Source organism: Monomorium pharaonis, unplaced genomic scaffold (assembly GCF_013373865.1).
Source record: "Monomorium pharaonis isolate MP-MQ-018 unplaced genomic scaffold, ASM1337386v2 scaffold_591, whole genome shotgun sequence".
Classification (NCBI taxonomy): Eukaryota; Metazoa; Arthropoda; class Insecta; order Hymenoptera; family Formicidae; genus Monomorium; species Monomorium pharaonis.
The window spans coordinates 1-14,663 of NW_023415903.1; the positions used below are offsets into that span (position 1 = coordinate 1).

Genomic DNA, 14,663 nt, shown 5'->3' on the forward strand with positions numbered 1-14,663 from the left:
CTGAATCCGATAGAGCACGTCTGGGACATATTGGGCCGCCGATTGCGTCAAAATTATCCGAATCTGAATAATTTGGCAGCATTAGAGAACGCTTTGATAAGAATTTGGCGTCAGATCCCCAACACATGATCCGAAATTGCATTTTGAATATGCGACAAAGATTGCAAGCTGTGATTAGGAGTAGAGGCGGGAACACTCGATACTGAACACGAGACACACAACACCACCACACACACACACACTTTAGAAAATGAGTTTGGAGTCGCAAAATACTGTGGAGCTGACGAACCACGGGGTCTCATTTTTTTCGAAGAATCATTAACACACGTGCGTAAGCACAAAAGAAGCGTAAATCCGACCGTGCAACCTCCACGTGGTATGCTTTGGATAACGCTAATGCCGGCGGTAAATCAATCATCAATCAAAATTTTCGTCAGAAAGTTTGATTTTCTTAAAAGAAAAAAAAGAAATTTTTTTCAAATTTTTTTTTACATTTTTCAAAAAAAATTTTTTGGAAATTTTCGAAATTTTTTGAAAAAATTTTTTTGGATTTTTTTTTGTTACTCAATCTTCAAAAAACTCAAAATTGAGTAAAAAGAATTTTAAAGATTAGGTCAAATTTAAGGAACAAAGTCTTGTTCCCTAATTTTTTTCAAAATTCAATCAATCGGTCCGGAAAACGCTGAACCGATCAATCTAAAAATTTAGGGGGGTCTTTGGGTACATTAGACTGTAAAATTTTCTTCTAACCTAAGCTTTTGCCCCAATATTGTCGAAGACACAGTCGATTTACCAAAAAAGGGGAAAAGGGCATTTTTTTATCTCTTTTTTCCTTTACCGTTTTCAGATGGGACAAAATTTTTTTTTCAATCACCATGACAGATTTTTGTAAGAAATTTTCTGCAGAAAACGAAACCGCTCGTCAGCTGCTAGGCGACCAGTAGTTTCAGAGATATCGGCAGTTGAGTGAAAAAGGGTCCTTTGCATTCAAAATTCGATATCTCGAAGACAAATAGTCGTATCTGACTTCCGAAAAAAGCAAATTGAAGCTGAATGAACAGGCCTAGCGTATTGCGACCTATGCATTGGTTTAGCTCGAAAAATTTTTTTCATGCCCGTAGAGCGAAAAAAAAAATGTAAAAAATTTTGAAATTTTTTCTTCTTCGTGCTTTATCCAAGAATTGCATGGCTACCCGGTGCTCAGAAAAATTTTTAACCAAAAAATTCTAAACTAGAGTCTTCAAGCTTCAAAAGCTATGTTTTTTTATTTCTGTACGACCATTTTTTCACTAAAATATACAGCCTGTTGAAAATTGGCAAAAAATTTAGAAAATTTTTTGTTCCTTTAATTTTTGCGAGAAGTGTATATTAAAATAACAAATGGTCGCATTTTTGATAAATAAATATTTACGATTCGAATTGCATTATAAAAAATTTATTATTTTTTTTAGCTAGTATGATTGGTTTTGGACACGCTTCATAATCGTTTACTATCAGGAGATGAGATTGGATGATGATGTCTGAGCATCAGTTGGAACAGTGTATTAATAGTGTTAGTGTATTTTACCGAGTAACACCAAAACACAAACTATGTATCGTAAAAGCTTTCAAAGGAACGGCAATATAGTTGGTATGACGGTGATGGTGTAAACGATGGAGTTGCGTTAAAACAAGGCTGATATAGGCATTGCTATGGGTAAAAACGGTACTGATGTTATGCAAGGAGGCAGCCGATATGATTTGGTCGATGACGATTTTGGAACTATTATGTAAATAATATATTGGTTATCAATTTTTAAGATATGTAAATTAATGTGACATTTATCATTCATATTGTGACTCATTTCTAGCGCGGCGATCGAAGAGGGAAAGGGAATCTTTCACAATATTCGCAATTTTGTCAGATTCCAATTGAGTACCAGCATAGCTGCGCTTTCTCTAATCGCTCTTGCAAACATTGATGAGTATTCCGAATCCTTTGAATGCTATGCAAATATTGTGGATCAACATCATTATGGATGGGCCACCTGCTCAAAGGTAAGTTAACAAATTTTGTTTTAATGTTTCATTAAATATTCTTTACGCAACTTTCGTATGCATTAATTTTTTTCTGTGTACAGTCTTGGAGTAGAACCGGTTGATAAGGACGTTCTCAAACAAAAGCCACGAAATACAAAGGAGCCAATGATTACGCGTCATCTTATAATTAATGTCTTATTATCTGCTAGCATCATTATTCTTGGCACTTTATGGGTGTATAAACAGAGAGGTAATGCTTTTTTGATAAATGTATAATTTTTTGTACTTATATACATATACTTAATTTTCAGATGGTTAATGGGAATACTGCGAGAGATACTACCATGACATTTACTTGCTTTGTATTCTTCGACATGTTCAATGCTCTTAGTTGTAGGTCACAGGTGAGATTTCACTATTTTCAGATTGTTATTGTATAAAGAAAAAGAACATTACATAGAGCTTGAAAAATACGCGTTCATTTCAGCACGAAATCATATTCACAATCGGTCTGTGGAGTAATAAAATGTTCCTGGTAGCCGTAACGCTTTCTGTCATCGGTCAAATGTTCGTGATCTACTTCCCTCCGTTGCAGAGAAATATTTCAGACTGAAGCACTCACGGCAAAAGGTATCATACTAGCGATATCGTTTAAAAGGATTTTACACACACACACACACACACACACACACACACACACACACAACACACACACACATATATATATATATATATATATATACTTCTTGTAATCTAGTAAACATATGTTTATTTTTCATCTTCAGATCTTCATTTCCTGGCGGCGTTTGACATCGAGCGTCTTCGTCATCAGTGAGGTAAAAAAATTTAGCGAAAGGCAATTGCAAAGACGTCGCGTCAATGGCCAGTATTATAACAAGTTCGAAATGGACTTGTATGACAGTTACAGTCTGCCGGCGAGAGCAAGGCGGACAAAGATCATAATGAATAAACGTATCAAATATCGCTCGACGTCAATATGCAGTCGATCGCGTTCATTTATTAATAAACACATTACGTCTCACTAACTCACATCTACTCGATTGTGCTTGCGCGTTCGTAACTTCGTCACTTGTGCACCTCTATTACAAAATAGAATAATATTCTTTCGACGACAATTCTAGTGTATCGATTGCGCAGTGATTGCAGTTTTTTTTACCATTATAACTGTCGATTCTATTTTTTTCCAAGCACATTGGCACGTAGAAAAAAAAACCGAAGGAAAACATTTGATGTAGTAGTAGTTATATAGACTGTATACTATTAAACTATATTTCATTATTGTCCTTACAATAAGACTATAAATCACCGTTTCATAGATGGTAGCAGTGCTACTGCACATTCCATGCACGTTGATAGACCAATGACTTTTAATAATATATTCTACCTGTAATATAGTCTTAGAGACTGCAGTCCAAAGCAATGTTTGCACTGAATCATCGTAAACATTCTATCTTACACCTTTTCTAAATATTGTAACAGTTTTTAAGTCTCGTTCGACAAGTATCAATTTCACTATCGTTCATTCATTGTCAGTCAACTCACGCTAGAGGAAGCGAATCATGCAGCATTTTACCGAGTAAGAACCATACAGAGATAAACATATTGTAATTACAACCAGTCACAAATCGATTGCATTTAAGAATACAGTGTAATAGGATAAATAAATGATCTTATAATGTTTCTTTTTAATTTCACAATTACGAATGTACCCTTTTGTTGGCAGGATAATATGTAACTTACACCAACGACAGATGTTGCTGTTTTTTGAATAGTATAATGATTTATATTCGAATAATATAGTTCAATTGTGTCATTGAAAAGGTATATCCGTGTGTTGCATAGATATATTCGAATTATGTTCATGAGTATATTTAATGAATTAATCATAACATGTTTGCATATGTTACGTTGTATGTATTATAGATATTTTATATTCAATTTTCTAAGAATTTAAACAAAATGATTAATGAATCCCTTCAAGAACACTAAATGTTTTATATTGGTACAATTCCGGTCCACCATAGCCGTATAGCAGCTTTCCTTTGCCATTTTCATCGTAATAAGGATAGCGATACTTTGGCCTACAAAGTAAAGATGAAACTTACTTGACGCTTTTAAATCAAGATTTTCTTAGGAAAGTTGCTGCATTATAACAATCGAATTGTAGAGATATTTATATTACAATAAATAATTTTTTGTTTATTTTTTGATTCTACAAGTAAATATTGAGATAGATATTTGTTTCACTTGCCGTTCAAAATACTGAAAGTTAGGTGCTTGAGGTTCCGCGAGTACAGCTATACTTTCATCAATTCGAACGAGGAAAAGGATAGCGAAAGTTGTCAATGTGATCATAGTCCGCCACTATAAATGGAAAACAAAATTTCGGAAAATAATAAAGCAAAAGTTTTTACTTTATTTTTTACTTAATGCATACATATTTTTGTACAAAACTGTTTGTTAAATATTAATGACAAGAGCTTCAATTGAAATTTAATTAAAATTCAATATGTTCAAACCTACCAATTAGAAAGTTGCGACAGATGGAGATTATTAATTAAATTTTCAAGCGATTAATTCAAGAAGAAAAACTATTCTTTAAATTAAAAAATATATATTTGCAGTTTGTTAGTTTAGCAATTTATTTTTTATTACTTACAGAAATAAAACTCGCCATGGCAAATAACCGGAAGTGAATGAATCAAATGTTCTCTTGATTAATAATAAGAAATAAATATTGAAAATAAAAGTTTTTTATAGAACAATTATTAATCATTAGTTAGATCAATTACTAATCAATTTAACAAAAATCACAAGATAATGTTGATCGAGTCGCTACATTCAACGTTCTAGATTCGCGTCAGAACTCAGTCTAAATTTCTTCGTTCCCCTACCACATACCAATTCTTTCCTGTAAAGTGAAAGTTCTGAGAAGATACCTTGTGCTACATTCATTGATTGCTTCACATGAAGCGTCAGTCAAGAAATTTCCGAAATTATGTGTTTCGAAAGTATCCAAAATAAAATATTTCCGCGCGATTGTAAGTTATACGCGTTAAAGTATAAGTACTAAAAAATACAAAAACTTCAAGAAAAAAAAATCAGGTTTTTAATTCTAATTACTTTCCATTGCATACTTTACCATCAGTGTCATTAGATAATTAAAATGTATTGTTAATAAGTACTTTTATTAAGTTTTAGAACTATGCACTTATTTTAAATAACTGCAAATATTTAAGAAAAATGGATGTGGTGAAAATATAAGTCTGTGCAGTGCTAAAATAAGAGAAAAACATTTTTTTCATCATTAATTATCCTCAATCGTCATTGTTAATGACGCAAATTAAAATCTGGTGAATATTAATAATAATTATCACTCAAATTTTTGATTTTTTTACATATTTAGTAAATTATGTTTATTTTTTTAGATGTATTTGATAAATTATGTTTACGGTCAACTCGATTAAACATGTTAACAAAATTATAATATTATACTAAAAGAAACATATATTTACTCGGTAGTTTTAATGTTTCAACTTTTCGTTGGCGCTCCCCATGGACCTTTGTATCCAATGCCCATTCCTAGTTTTGCTATTGCTAATTCTCCATAACGTCCGTTTTCTTGTTCATATCGAATTTTTCTTTGTTTACCGACTTCTGGATCAAAGTCCCATTCCGTTTTCTACATAAAAGCAAGTAAAGCAAGAGAAATGAGTAAAATAAAATTATGTCGTGTATATTTTACATTTACCTCGTGCGCAATAGGTACACCTGCGATGTTATACTGAATTAAATCATGTAGATATTTAAGAGCTGTAGCATCTACAATTGGCACACTAATTTCGCCATGAAGTAATAATGTCATCAGTACAATCATCTATAATGTAATATGCACAAAAAGTAAAGAGATTATTTTAAAAAATGCATGATAGTTTGATTAAGGTAATTGTAATTACAAAATTATGCAATAATATTTAAATTACACATTAATATTTTTAATAATTTTTTATTAACGCTACTTGAAAATTCTTATTTTCGAGATTAATTTGATTCCTTATGAATTTTTTAATTACACCTACCAGTATTCGGTTCTGATACATGGCTCAGGTCACTCCAGGAATGGTATCGTTACTGACGCCGAATGACTACTCTATGAAACTTATCCAGTAATCCGGTATACTTATAAACCTTAAAATATTCGCAGTCTATTGCAATACCCGTAGTGAAAGTAAAAACTCGATCGCACGTTTAACGACGCGCGAGAGTTTAAAAAGTCGCGTTGAATCCTGTCATGAATGACAATCGCTTATTTGCGAATCGATACTTAATTCGAATCACGAATTTTCTATCGGATATAGAGGCATAAAAGCTAGAGGGAATTCGAATAAAGCCAGTCGTTGATTGTTTTCCAGCAGGTTTTGCTTTCGCAATGAACGCAACTTTGATAAATCATGTATGTTGATAAAGTACTTTTAACAATTGTCCTTTGCGCGGTAAGTGGTTTATATTAAGCAGATAGAAAAAGACAAGTTTATTTGCTTCTCTAATTCAATTTGAGAAATTTTAATTTTAATTTTATTATGTAATTATATTTTTGTGTGCGTGTGTGTACTTGTTATTAAATGTCCTGTAATCAATTATTAGTGATCAGTTTAATTGCGTATTGAATTAGTAAAATAGATTTGATTAAATTTCTTGTTAATAAAACTAAAAATATAATTTTCATTCTAAATAGACAAGCGCATGGTGCAGCGACCGAACGTTGACGCGAAATGCCAGGACATTTGATACATCATTATTCTTCACGTGGCCACAAACATTATTCAGCAATCGGCCCGATATTTCAATTATCCCAAAATTCTGGCCCAATCGATTGCAGATCCAGGAATGGACCAAAAACGGTATCATAAGTCTATTACGTCTTGTGTCCTTCATAAATATGGAACATGAGCCTATGCATATCGAATTCAAACCAGAAGATGGACCACGCGCTGCAAAAACCTATCAACAACGCTTCGGATATCGCGGAGAGTATCTTATTCAACACTTAGGGAACGGTCTTGGTCCTAACATTCGATTGAATAGGCAACCTGTATTTAGTACGTTCTCGATGTCACCTCCAATTCCTTTTAAACGTAGTAATAATTTAAAGTGCAATAGCGTAAGCGATATTTGATGCAATCGGTAGAATTATAAACTATTATAGCTAAGTTAGTAATAGGATAGAGAGTTAGAAATCTAAAATAAAAATAATCATCAAGTACAAATCAATCACAATTATTACTTATCTTGTATCCCACCAAACACCAAGTTACATGTAACGTACCTGTTAGTTGTAATTTCCCACTCAACAATGTAATTGTAATATAACACGTGTGTTATATTACAATTATATTATTGAGTGGGAAATTACAACTAACAAGCACGTTACATGTAACTTTGTGTTTGCTAAGATATAATATATATGAGTTAAGTTTTATGTATAAAAACGTGTTATTTTATAAAGACGGATTAGTATTTGAGATTATACGTAGTCGTATTTCGTGAAAACGAAAGTATTTACAACGCCCACACTTTCACATAATCCACTTGAAGCACTGTTTTGGTATCCCATGTGGGATACCATTGATCTTTCGCGCGATAGAATTTGTATAACGCCTGTAAAAAAAATCATGTTAATTGCATTTATTTGTCAAAATCACTAGGATATTTAGTATAGCTTTTTTAAACATTCTTTTAAAAAATGAGAAATTTAAACTTAAGTATCTAATAACGTACCTTTGCTTCGACATTTCGCCAAGGTTTGACATATCCGCTGCTTGTAACGAGATCCTGAAATTCGTGAATGCCTCCGACAGCTACGCCCAAAGTCAAGTATGACTGCATAATAAATAACATCATTAAAATCTCTCTCAGATTTATTATTCAAAAAAATTCAGTAAAACTAAGTAAACAATATAAGTCCCCATATTTAAGCAAAGAAAAATATAATACAATTTCAATACCGGCTTGCCAAACGATCCGTCTACAGTTTGCTCGCCGTACTGCACTCCATCGACCTTTACTACAATGAGGCCACTCTTCCATTCGATCTCGAAGATATGAAAATCGTCTGACCAGGGTTTGCTCGACTGTCTCTTGAGCAGGTTCATGCGATTAACACTATGCGCATTACTTTCATTTAAGGACGAGATCAGTCCGCCCGCGGTCAATATACGACCACTGACAATCTCACCCTCGGGAGTCCTCAGCTCTTCGTTGCCAACCGAGGATGCAATCCTAATCTCGCGATGTAGTCCCAATTGCCAAGTATTCTCGACGCTTTCCAATGTTATCACTACATACACACATTTACAATGATAAATCCAAGTAAACAAAATTAAGAATAACAATAATAAAGTTATAATAAACTTACAAGGATATATCCAATCGCCATGTGGCAATTTGGCTCTTATTTCGACACGTCCAAAGAGAAACTCAAATTTTCCTTTTGTATTAATACGTCCGGAGATCAGAGGGGGCAAGATAAATGAACCAGCAGCCTGACGAGAGCATTCCTCTGTATTAATTTCGCCTGTGCAACTGAAAAAGAATATATTAATTTTTAATCTTCTTTTTAAAATTTTAATTCGCATACTCTTCAAGAATTAATCTTCCACGCGATACAAAATCTCTGCCATATTTAGTTTCAAGTAAAATTGGTTTAATGCGTAGCTTTCCATCACTTGTATCCATTACATCGTTAGTCATATAGACGACAAATTCAGAATCCTGGCAATAAAAATAATATAATAATTTAATAAAAATCAATTTTTTAAAAATAATCTTTTATCGCTGATACACGTACTGGCAAACCGGCAAAACGTTTTATTTCATTCCATTTTGCGCTATTGAAATTATCGAAATTCTCTTCAAAAATGAGTTGATGTGGACAGGCTTGTCGTCGTCCGTCGTTTTCAAAGATCCATGTGGTCGATGTTGTTGTGCAGTTTTGTGAACTTTGAGCCGTGTCACCGATGTACAGGGTACCGTCGTAATTGTAAAAATCTGAAAATAAAATAAGTTGTAAGAATTATAACAAATTTAAGAAAATCACGAATAATTCCATTATATATTCCATTTAATAAATAAATTCTTTCAAGATTTAATAAATTATTTCAAGATAAATCAAATCAAATAGTAAATAAACAGCAACAAGATTGCATCATTTATCTGTTATCGCTATTCAACTTCAGCGATAATAGAAAAAACATTACAAAACAAGATTAATTTTGATAAATATTTATCCACAACTTACCAATAACTCGATACGATTGATCAACTAAATTATAACCCAGACCTTGATAAACAACATGAATCCAGTAATAAATAATATCATCTCTCTTTAATTGAGTGTGGCGGTCTTGGTAAGTCCATTGTCCATTGCGAACTTTGAGAATGTCTTTTGCGATATGTCCCGCTTCTAGGCCATCAAAATCTTCATTGAATTTTACATGAAAGGCTACCAATGTAATTCCATGTTCATCTATAAGAATAATTTATTATTTATCTATAAGAATAAAATGTATGTTGCATCGATTACACACAATCTTATAATTTTGATTATAATATGATTTAATTGCTAGACACATGATACGCAGTAGTCTCAAAGTAGTCGTAATTTAAATTATAGATTTTTTCAATTTAAAATAAATTTACAAAGATATCTATGTATACACTTGTAAGTTTTATAATTTCATTATTGTTATAAAACTATAGGGTAATTATTTTTTTAAAGTAAGTCAAATATACTACGTAAATATATTTGGTAATTAAAATTTTGTTACCTTACCAGGTACAGATATGCGTAATCCCGTGGGATGAAGAGGTTGCACTGTAGCTGCTGGAGGAGAATAAGCATAATTCTCATAAATGTTTACGAGAAATATTGTCAAGAGAAACAATTTTGCAAATAGAAAATGTTTCATCGTTTCTGCCGAATTTCTGTAATAAATTCAATAAATTGATTCTTAACTGATTTCTTAATAAGTTTTCTTATCTTCTTATTTTCTCTGCGTCAACTCTTTGAATCTGATCTCTCACCTTTTTTCGTTCTTTTATTTTTCTCGCTCTTTCACGATTTCTGAAGGACAACCAGTTTGTTTGGTGGTGGGACAAGTAAAAATCAAGTCAGGATCTGTCGATTTACTAAGCTAGATGGTGCGTGATGCGTGGTGATGCGCAAACACACACTGACTTACTGAGGCTTTTTGCAGAGCCTTTTATTCTCCCTTCTACTTGAATAACTTGACGGAAAAACCGGAATGGTTGCTGGTCAGTATATCAACGTATTTATTGCCTAATATGCCATTTAATCTATGAATGACGATGCTCCTCTGAAAAACTATTAATAATACTAATGGACGTTTCTTCCATTATATAAAAAAAAAAGATGCTCATAATGCTCTGATATTTTTTTTACTAATTCAGTATAATATTAATTTTATAATTAACTTATTTTTAATAATTTTGTAAAAAGATTAACAAGGTAGAAACAAACTAATTAAATATTTTCATTAAAAATGTTTGTGCATAATTTTATTATTTCAAGATTGTTTTGAGAATAGCCATCTTTGCAATTTTTCTTACAAATTAGGTGTTCATTGAAACAAAGTCAAAAAATATAAAATTGTATGGAATGTGTATATTGTGCAGGATAAATATTCAACATTTTTAAATAGAATTAAGATACATGGTCATTATAGTTAAATAATGCTAAGATATTTAATTTGTTTTTATTTAAATAATTTATTGGACCAAAAATGTGCAGGTCCTTTATTGTAGCTTTTGTTTTACTTCGTCGGGTATACGACTTAAATACCACTGATGCGATTGGCCAGGTGCAGTGGCTAGGATGCCTCTCATATTCACATGTGTCGTTTCTCGATTATAAGAATAACGTTCGCCATGAAGATCGGTTAAAATACCACCGATTGCATAAAGAATAGCTTCGGGTGCACAAGTGTCCCATCTTTTGCATCCACGACTGGCAAATACGTATGCATGAGCTTTTCCTTCTAACAGAAGAATTACCTGCAAACCAGACACACAATATCTCAATTGGGTTAATTAAGAATATATTAATAATTTCAAAATCGTGCGCAATAAAAATTAAAAATAATCGCAATTACCTTGTGCCCAGCACCGCCAACGCGTGTCACTTCGTCGGGATTCAGTGATTTTATAGCGCTTTGAACAATGTTGTCGGAATGTGAACTGGAAACAGACATACGATATATATTCAACATAATAAAATATCAAAGTATAAGTATTAAAATTACCGAGTGGTCGTGATTATTCTTCTTTCCTTTGGAGGCAATTTTGGTGTAAATCCACCAAATCCTGCACCATCAATACCCCACAATGTACGGCCGTTTTCAATGTATGTGCTGTTTTCATCGTTTTTATAATAAGGTTGATGTATCACGCCTCCGATTGCCGTTTTGCCGACTGCGACTCCGACTAATACTGTCACATGCTCCACTAGTCCTTGTGTGTACTCTGCTGTACCTGCAACGCAAATTCTTTTATAAATAAAATTGACTTTTGTTTTATTTATAGTACATATAAAGTGTAATAGTGTATATGTATATGTATATATATATATATATATATATATATATATATATGTATATAAAGCAAGTTAAAAATTCAAATGTGTTATTCATCATGCAGGATTTTTCTTTATATACATATTAAAATATTAGTACCATCGAGAGGATCTACCCAGACACACACGTCCTTAGGATTAATGTCCTCCAAATGGGCTGGTAGGTTTAATTGCAATACTTCTTGATCCGCTTCTGTAATGATCCATTCTGATGGCACTTCGCAGCTAGATGGCTCTTCCTCGCCAATAATTGTGATGTTTGGAAATTGTCGACTGAGCGAAGTTATGATACAACGTTGGGCGCAACGATCCGCCTCCGTTTGCAGATCATTTTTTCCTTTTTCCACAATATTTAATCCACCTTTGCTTAAAACATCTCGGATTATTTTGCCAGCTTGAATTGTTGCAGATACAGAGGATGCCACTATGCGTGTCAGTAAAGCAGCACTTTGAGCCATTTTAGAAATCTTTGTAGAGATGATAATGCCAATGTTATAATATCACGGATAAAGCTATCTTTGTTGCTGAGAAAGATAATGTCTAATATCTATACTTTTCATATCTGTAAAAAAAGCTAATTACAAAAATATTAATTATTTAATACCCACATAACACAAAAATTGCAATTATATTGTAGCAATATTGCTGCAAGATTACAATGTTGTTGCAACATTGTTGTAATGTAACTGCAATTTTTGTGTTATGTGGATAATAATCTAATAATCTAATAATTAAAACAATTTTAATTTTACAGTTGGCATGACTTGCATCTAGATGATTTGATATAATTATCATTATATAAACCATCATAAATTATAAACTAAAATATTTCATACTTTAGAAAAAGAACATATAACTAAGATTAATATTAGTTAGGAGAGAAAGAGGAAATTCTAGAATATACAAGAGAAAAACAATGTGTGAAATGCTTGAGATTTATAGTTTATGTAATGATTATTTTTGTACGAATTAATATATTTGTTACTTACAATTATCTCAGATACAATGATAATGTATAAAACCCTGCGTAACCCATAACGTAATGCGTTAAAAGTGAGATTAGGTTAGATTAGGTTAAGTTGCTTGTGAACTGTGTGAACGGCAACATGTGATACACGTATAGAGGTTTTCGGTACTTAGTAATTGATTAAAAAAGAATAAACAAAACATTGGAAGAAATGTATCAATCTACCAAATAGTTTGGAAGGAAAGGAAATTGAAATAATAATAGGAAGTGTAAGATATATATATATCTTTATGATCGTTTTTTTTTATTTGAACACTGTTCTAAGATTACTCTCTACTTTTGTATAGATCAAATATAAAATATCAAATATAAATGTTACACAAAAGTTTTTTACCCGTAATAACTTCCTGGTTGTTAAGAAGAAATAGGTACATTTTAAATACATATTACGCGACATTTACTAACGACAGCTTACATAAGAAAGAAACTATTAATTCTATGGAAATGAAGGAATCGATTGAAGAAACAGGATTGAAAGTGAAGAAGAAGAAAAGCAAAGTATTACAATATATTAAACAGTCTATATTATATGATAAAGAAACATCGGACATTTTTAATTATATACAGAAAGTTAATCCAGATATAATCGATATTATTCAATCAATGAAATGGAAATATAAAAAAGAAAATACAAATATATTATATCTGATTGACAAAGATACCGCTGTGAAATTTGTCTCTTTAATAAAAAATGATCTCAGGACGAATATGTGTTACGTTGCCGAATTAAATCCTGGTTTTGGTATATTAACGAGAGAACTTTTGAGAGTTGGTGTACCATTAATTCACCTTTATGAAAAAAATGCAAAATTATATAATGTACTGGAAATGATCTGTTTAAAATATCCTGGAAAAGTGAATCTAATCCCTAGAAATTCTGATCTTATTGGTATAACAAGGTCGTTTTATGAAGATAAAGTTATTGATGATGAAAAATATCAAGATATGTTCAAAGCAAAAAAGAATAAAAACTGGAAAGATGAAACTTATATGCAAGTAATAGGTGCAAGCGATAGTAGAAATTTATTTACATTTATTATACACAGTTTAGTCCATCGCAATGGTTTTATGTTCTATGGAAGACCTGTCTTTTACATCGCAATACTTCCATCCTTGTGGCACGTTAGTATATTGGTCTTAGTCTTTTCCTTTTTCAAGTATATTTAAAAATATATTTACTAAATTATATTAATATTTGATTTTAATTGTTTTAGAGATATAATACCATTGCTAATAAAAAATTGTACTCTTATACAAAGGTGATGTTCCATTTAATGTTTAATTACGAACTTCTGGGAACATTGAACAGAAAGGCTTTTATACCTTGGCATGCAAAGAAACGTCAACCTATGCTTAACCAACTTCGTCTATCGGCAAAACAAGATTATGAGCAAATGTATGTGATAAAACTCGAACCTAAAGCTGACCTTTACTTACAATTATCACAAGAAGATTGGATAACATTTTCGTATTTTGTGAGACATCATATGCTGAAACGTACTTCCAGAGTAATACCTGCATTAGAGTGAGTATGATGAGAAAAAACTGTACGGTTTCAAATATTTTTCTGTTGTAGAGAATCTTAAACATATCTTTTTATTTATTTTACATACAATTACATGTTGTTCTATTTCCTTTGTCTCTAGAAAATGGATACCAGACTGTGGAATTAGATTGATAGCCAAAGATTACACGATATATACACAATTTGCAGATTTAACGCCAACACAAATTTTGGAACTCTTTAAAGAATTTAAATCTTGGCCAGAATATAAACAGAGTCATTTCATACATTCTATGAATAATTCTTTAGGTGCACATAATGAAATTGACTTTTTAAATGAATAATTCTGTAATATAGTCTTTGTAAATATAATTGTATAAAATAAATAAAGACAAACTAAACCTTACTTTTTAACATTTAAATATCTCAAAACCTTAATATGT

The 14,663-nt window shown here is 31.7% G+C and overlaps 6 protein-coding genes and 1 pseudogene across 9 annotated transcripts; 3 read left to right on the forward strand and 4 right to left on the reverse strand.

Moving 5' to 3' along the window:
- Positions 1–1,513: 1,513 nt before the first annotated feature.
- Positions 1,514–2,469, forward strand: LOC118648682 (annotated as a pseudogene).
- An 819-nt stretch (positions 2,470–3,288) lies between these two features.
- On the reverse strand, positions 3,289–4,740 carry LOC118648679. Its single transcript, XM_036295060.1, has 3 exons — positions 4,700–4,740; positions 4,292–4,404; positions 3,289–4,121 (listed from the first exon to the last, which is right to left on the reverse strand). Exons 1-3 carry the CDS (start codon positions 4,715–4,717, stop codon positions 4,004–4,006), a joined length of 249 nt encoding a protein of 82 aa, XP_036150953.1. The 5' UTR covers positions 4,718–4,740; the 3' UTR covers positions 3,289–4,003.
- Positions 4,741–4,805: 65 nt separating this feature from the next.
- LOC118644236 lies at positions 4,806–6,227 on the reverse strand. Its single transcript, XM_036295059.1, has 4 exons — positions 6,120–6,227; positions 5,792–5,917; positions 5,556–5,722; positions 4,806–5,316 (listed from the first exon to the last, which is right to left on the reverse strand). The coding sequence occupies exons 1-3, from the start codon at positions 6,138–6,140 to the stop codon at positions 5,573–5,575; spliced, it is 297 nt and encodes a 98-aa protein (XP_036150952.1). The 5' UTR covers positions 6,141–6,227; the 3' UTR covers positions 4,806–5,316; positions 5,556–5,572.
- A 207-nt stretch (positions 6,228–6,434) lies between these two features.
- Positions 6,435–7,311, forward strand: LOC118648678. Its single transcript, XM_036295058.1, has 2 exons — positions 6,435–6,533; positions 6,776–7,311. The coding sequence occupies exons 1-2, from the start codon at positions 6,492–6,494 to the stop codon at positions 7,214–7,216; spliced, it is 483 nt and encodes a 160-aa protein (XP_036150951.1). The 5' UTR covers positions 6,435–6,491; the 3' UTR covers positions 7,217–7,311.
- A 222-nt stretch (positions 7,312–7,533) lies between these two features.
- LOC118648676 (beta-1,3-glucan-binding protein-like) lies at positions 7,534–10,489 on the reverse strand. Its single transcript, XM_036295050.1, has 9 exons — positions 10,123–10,489; positions 9,872–10,023; positions 9,338–9,565; positions 8,888–9,087; positions 8,678–8,811; positions 8,456–8,622; positions 8,046–8,377; positions 7,819–7,920; positions 7,534–7,698 (listed from the first exon to the last, which is right to left on the reverse strand). The coding sequence occupies exons 2-9, from the start codon at positions 10,005–10,007 to the stop codon at positions 7,600–7,602; spliced, it is 1,398 nt and encodes a 465-aa protein (XP_036150943.1). The 5' UTR covers positions 10,008–10,023; positions 10,123–10,489; the 3' UTR covers positions 7,534–7,599.
- A 100-nt stretch (positions 10,490–10,589) lies between these two features.
- LOC118644235 (3'(2'),5'-bisphosphate nucleotidase 1-like) lies at positions 10,590–12,813 on the reverse strand. Of its 2 annotated transcripts, none has more exons than XM_036295054.1 (5): positions 12,679–12,813; positions 11,790–12,263; positions 11,361–11,589; positions 11,211–11,295; positions 10,590–11,112 (listed from the first exon to the last, which is right to left on the reverse strand). In XM_036295054.1, the coding sequence occupies exons 2-5, from the start codon at positions 12,145–12,147 to the stop codon at positions 10,855–10,857; spliced, it is 930 nt and encodes a 309-aa protein (XP_036150947.1). In that variant the 5' UTR covers positions 12,148–12,263; positions 12,679–12,813; the 3' UTR covers positions 10,590–10,854. The 2 variants fall into 2 exon arrangements, with proteins under 2 accessions (XP_036150947.1, XP_036150948.1); XM_036295055.1 differs by having other exon boundaries at positions 11,790–12,251; positions 12,679–12,804.
- Positions 12,784–14,626, forward strand: LOC118648677 (dimethyladenosine transferase 2, mitochondrial-like). Of its 3 annotated transcripts, XM_036295052.1 has the most exons (4): positions 12,784–12,925; positions 13,004–13,838; positions 13,931–14,241; positions 14,363–14,626. In XM_036295052.1, the coding sequence occupies exons 2-4, from the start codon at positions 13,029–13,031 to the stop codon at positions 14,562–14,564; spliced, it is 1,323 nt and encodes a 440-aa protein (XP_036150945.1). In that variant the 5' UTR covers positions 12,784–12,925; positions 13,004–13,028; the 3' UTR covers positions 14,565–14,626. The 3 variants fall into 3 exon arrangements, with proteins under 3 accessions (XP_036150945.1, XP_036150944.1, XP_036150946.1); XM_036295051.1 differs by lacking the exon at positions 12,784–12,925 and having other exon boundaries at positions 12,993–13,838; XM_036295053.1 differs by lacking the exon at positions 12,784–12,925 and having other exon boundaries at positions 12,993–13,838; positions 13,976–14,241.
- The last annotated feature ends 37 nt before the right edge of the window (positions 14,627–14,663 follow it).

Excerpts from the sequence above, each read along its gene's own strand:
- LOC118648677 (XM_036295052.1), top strand. The coding sequence starts at position 13,029 with ATGTTACACAAAAGTTTTTTACCCGTAATAACTTCCTGGTTGTTAAGA. Across the intron at positions 13,839-13,930 it reads TACTTCCATCCTTGTGGCAC|AGATATAATACCATTGCTAA; the intron begins GTTAGTATATTG and ends TAATTGTTTTAG. Across the intron at positions 14,242-14,362 it reads AGAGTAATACCTGCATTAGA|AAAATGGATACCAGACTGTG; the intron begins GTGAGTATGATG and ends CTTTGTCTCTAG.
- LOC118648679 (XM_036295060.1), bottom strand. Across the intron at positions 4,122-4,291 it reads AACTTTCAGTATTTTGAACG|GCCAAAGTATCGCTATCCTT; the intron begins GCAAGTGAAACA and ends TTTACTTTGTAG.
- LOC118648676 (XM_036295050.1), bottom strand. The coding sequence starts at position 10,007 with ATGAAACATTTTCTATTTGCAAAATTGTTTCTCTTGACAATATTTCTC. Across the intron at positions 9,088-9,337 it reads TCAATCGTATCGAGTTATTG|ATTTTTACAATTACGACGGT; the intron begins GTAAGTTGTGGA and ends TTTTATTTTCAG. Across the intron at positions 8,378-8,455 it reads TGGCGATTGGATATATCCTT|TGATAACATTGGAAAGCGTC; the intron begins GTAAGTTTATTA and ends GTGTGTATGTAG.
- LOC118644236 (XM_036295059.1), bottom strand. The coding sequence starts at position 6,140 with ATGTATCAGAACCGAATACTG. Across the intron at positions 5,918-6,119 it reads TGTATCAGAACCGAATACTG|ATGATTGTACTGATGACATT; the intron begins GTAGGTGTAATT and ends ATTACATTATAG. Across the intron at positions 5,723-5,791 it reads GTGTACCTATTGCGCACGAG|AAAACGGAATGGGACTTTGA; the intron begins GTAAATGTAAAA and ends GCTTTTATGTAG.
- LOC118648678 (XM_036295058.1), top strand. The coding sequence starts at position 6,492 with ATGTATGTTGATAAAGTACTTTTAACAATTGTCCTTTGCGCG. Across the intron at positions 6,534-6,775 it reads TAACAATTGTCCTTTGCGCG|ACAAGCGCATGGTGCAGCGA; the intron begins GTAAGTGGTTTA and ends CATTCTAAATAG.
- LOC118644235 (XM_036295054.1), bottom strand. The coding sequence starts at position 12,147 with ATGGCTCAAAGTGCTGCTTTACTGACACGCATAGTGGCATCCTCTGTA. Across the intron at positions 11,590-11,789 it reads CTGGGTAGATCCTCTCGATG|GTACAGCAGAGTACACACAA; the intron begins GTACTAATATTT and ends TTTGCGTTGCAG. Across the intron at positions 11,113-11,210 it reads TTGGCGGTGCTGGGCACAAG|GTAATTCTTCTGTTAGAAGG; the intron begins GTAATTGCGATT and ends TCTGGTTTGCAG.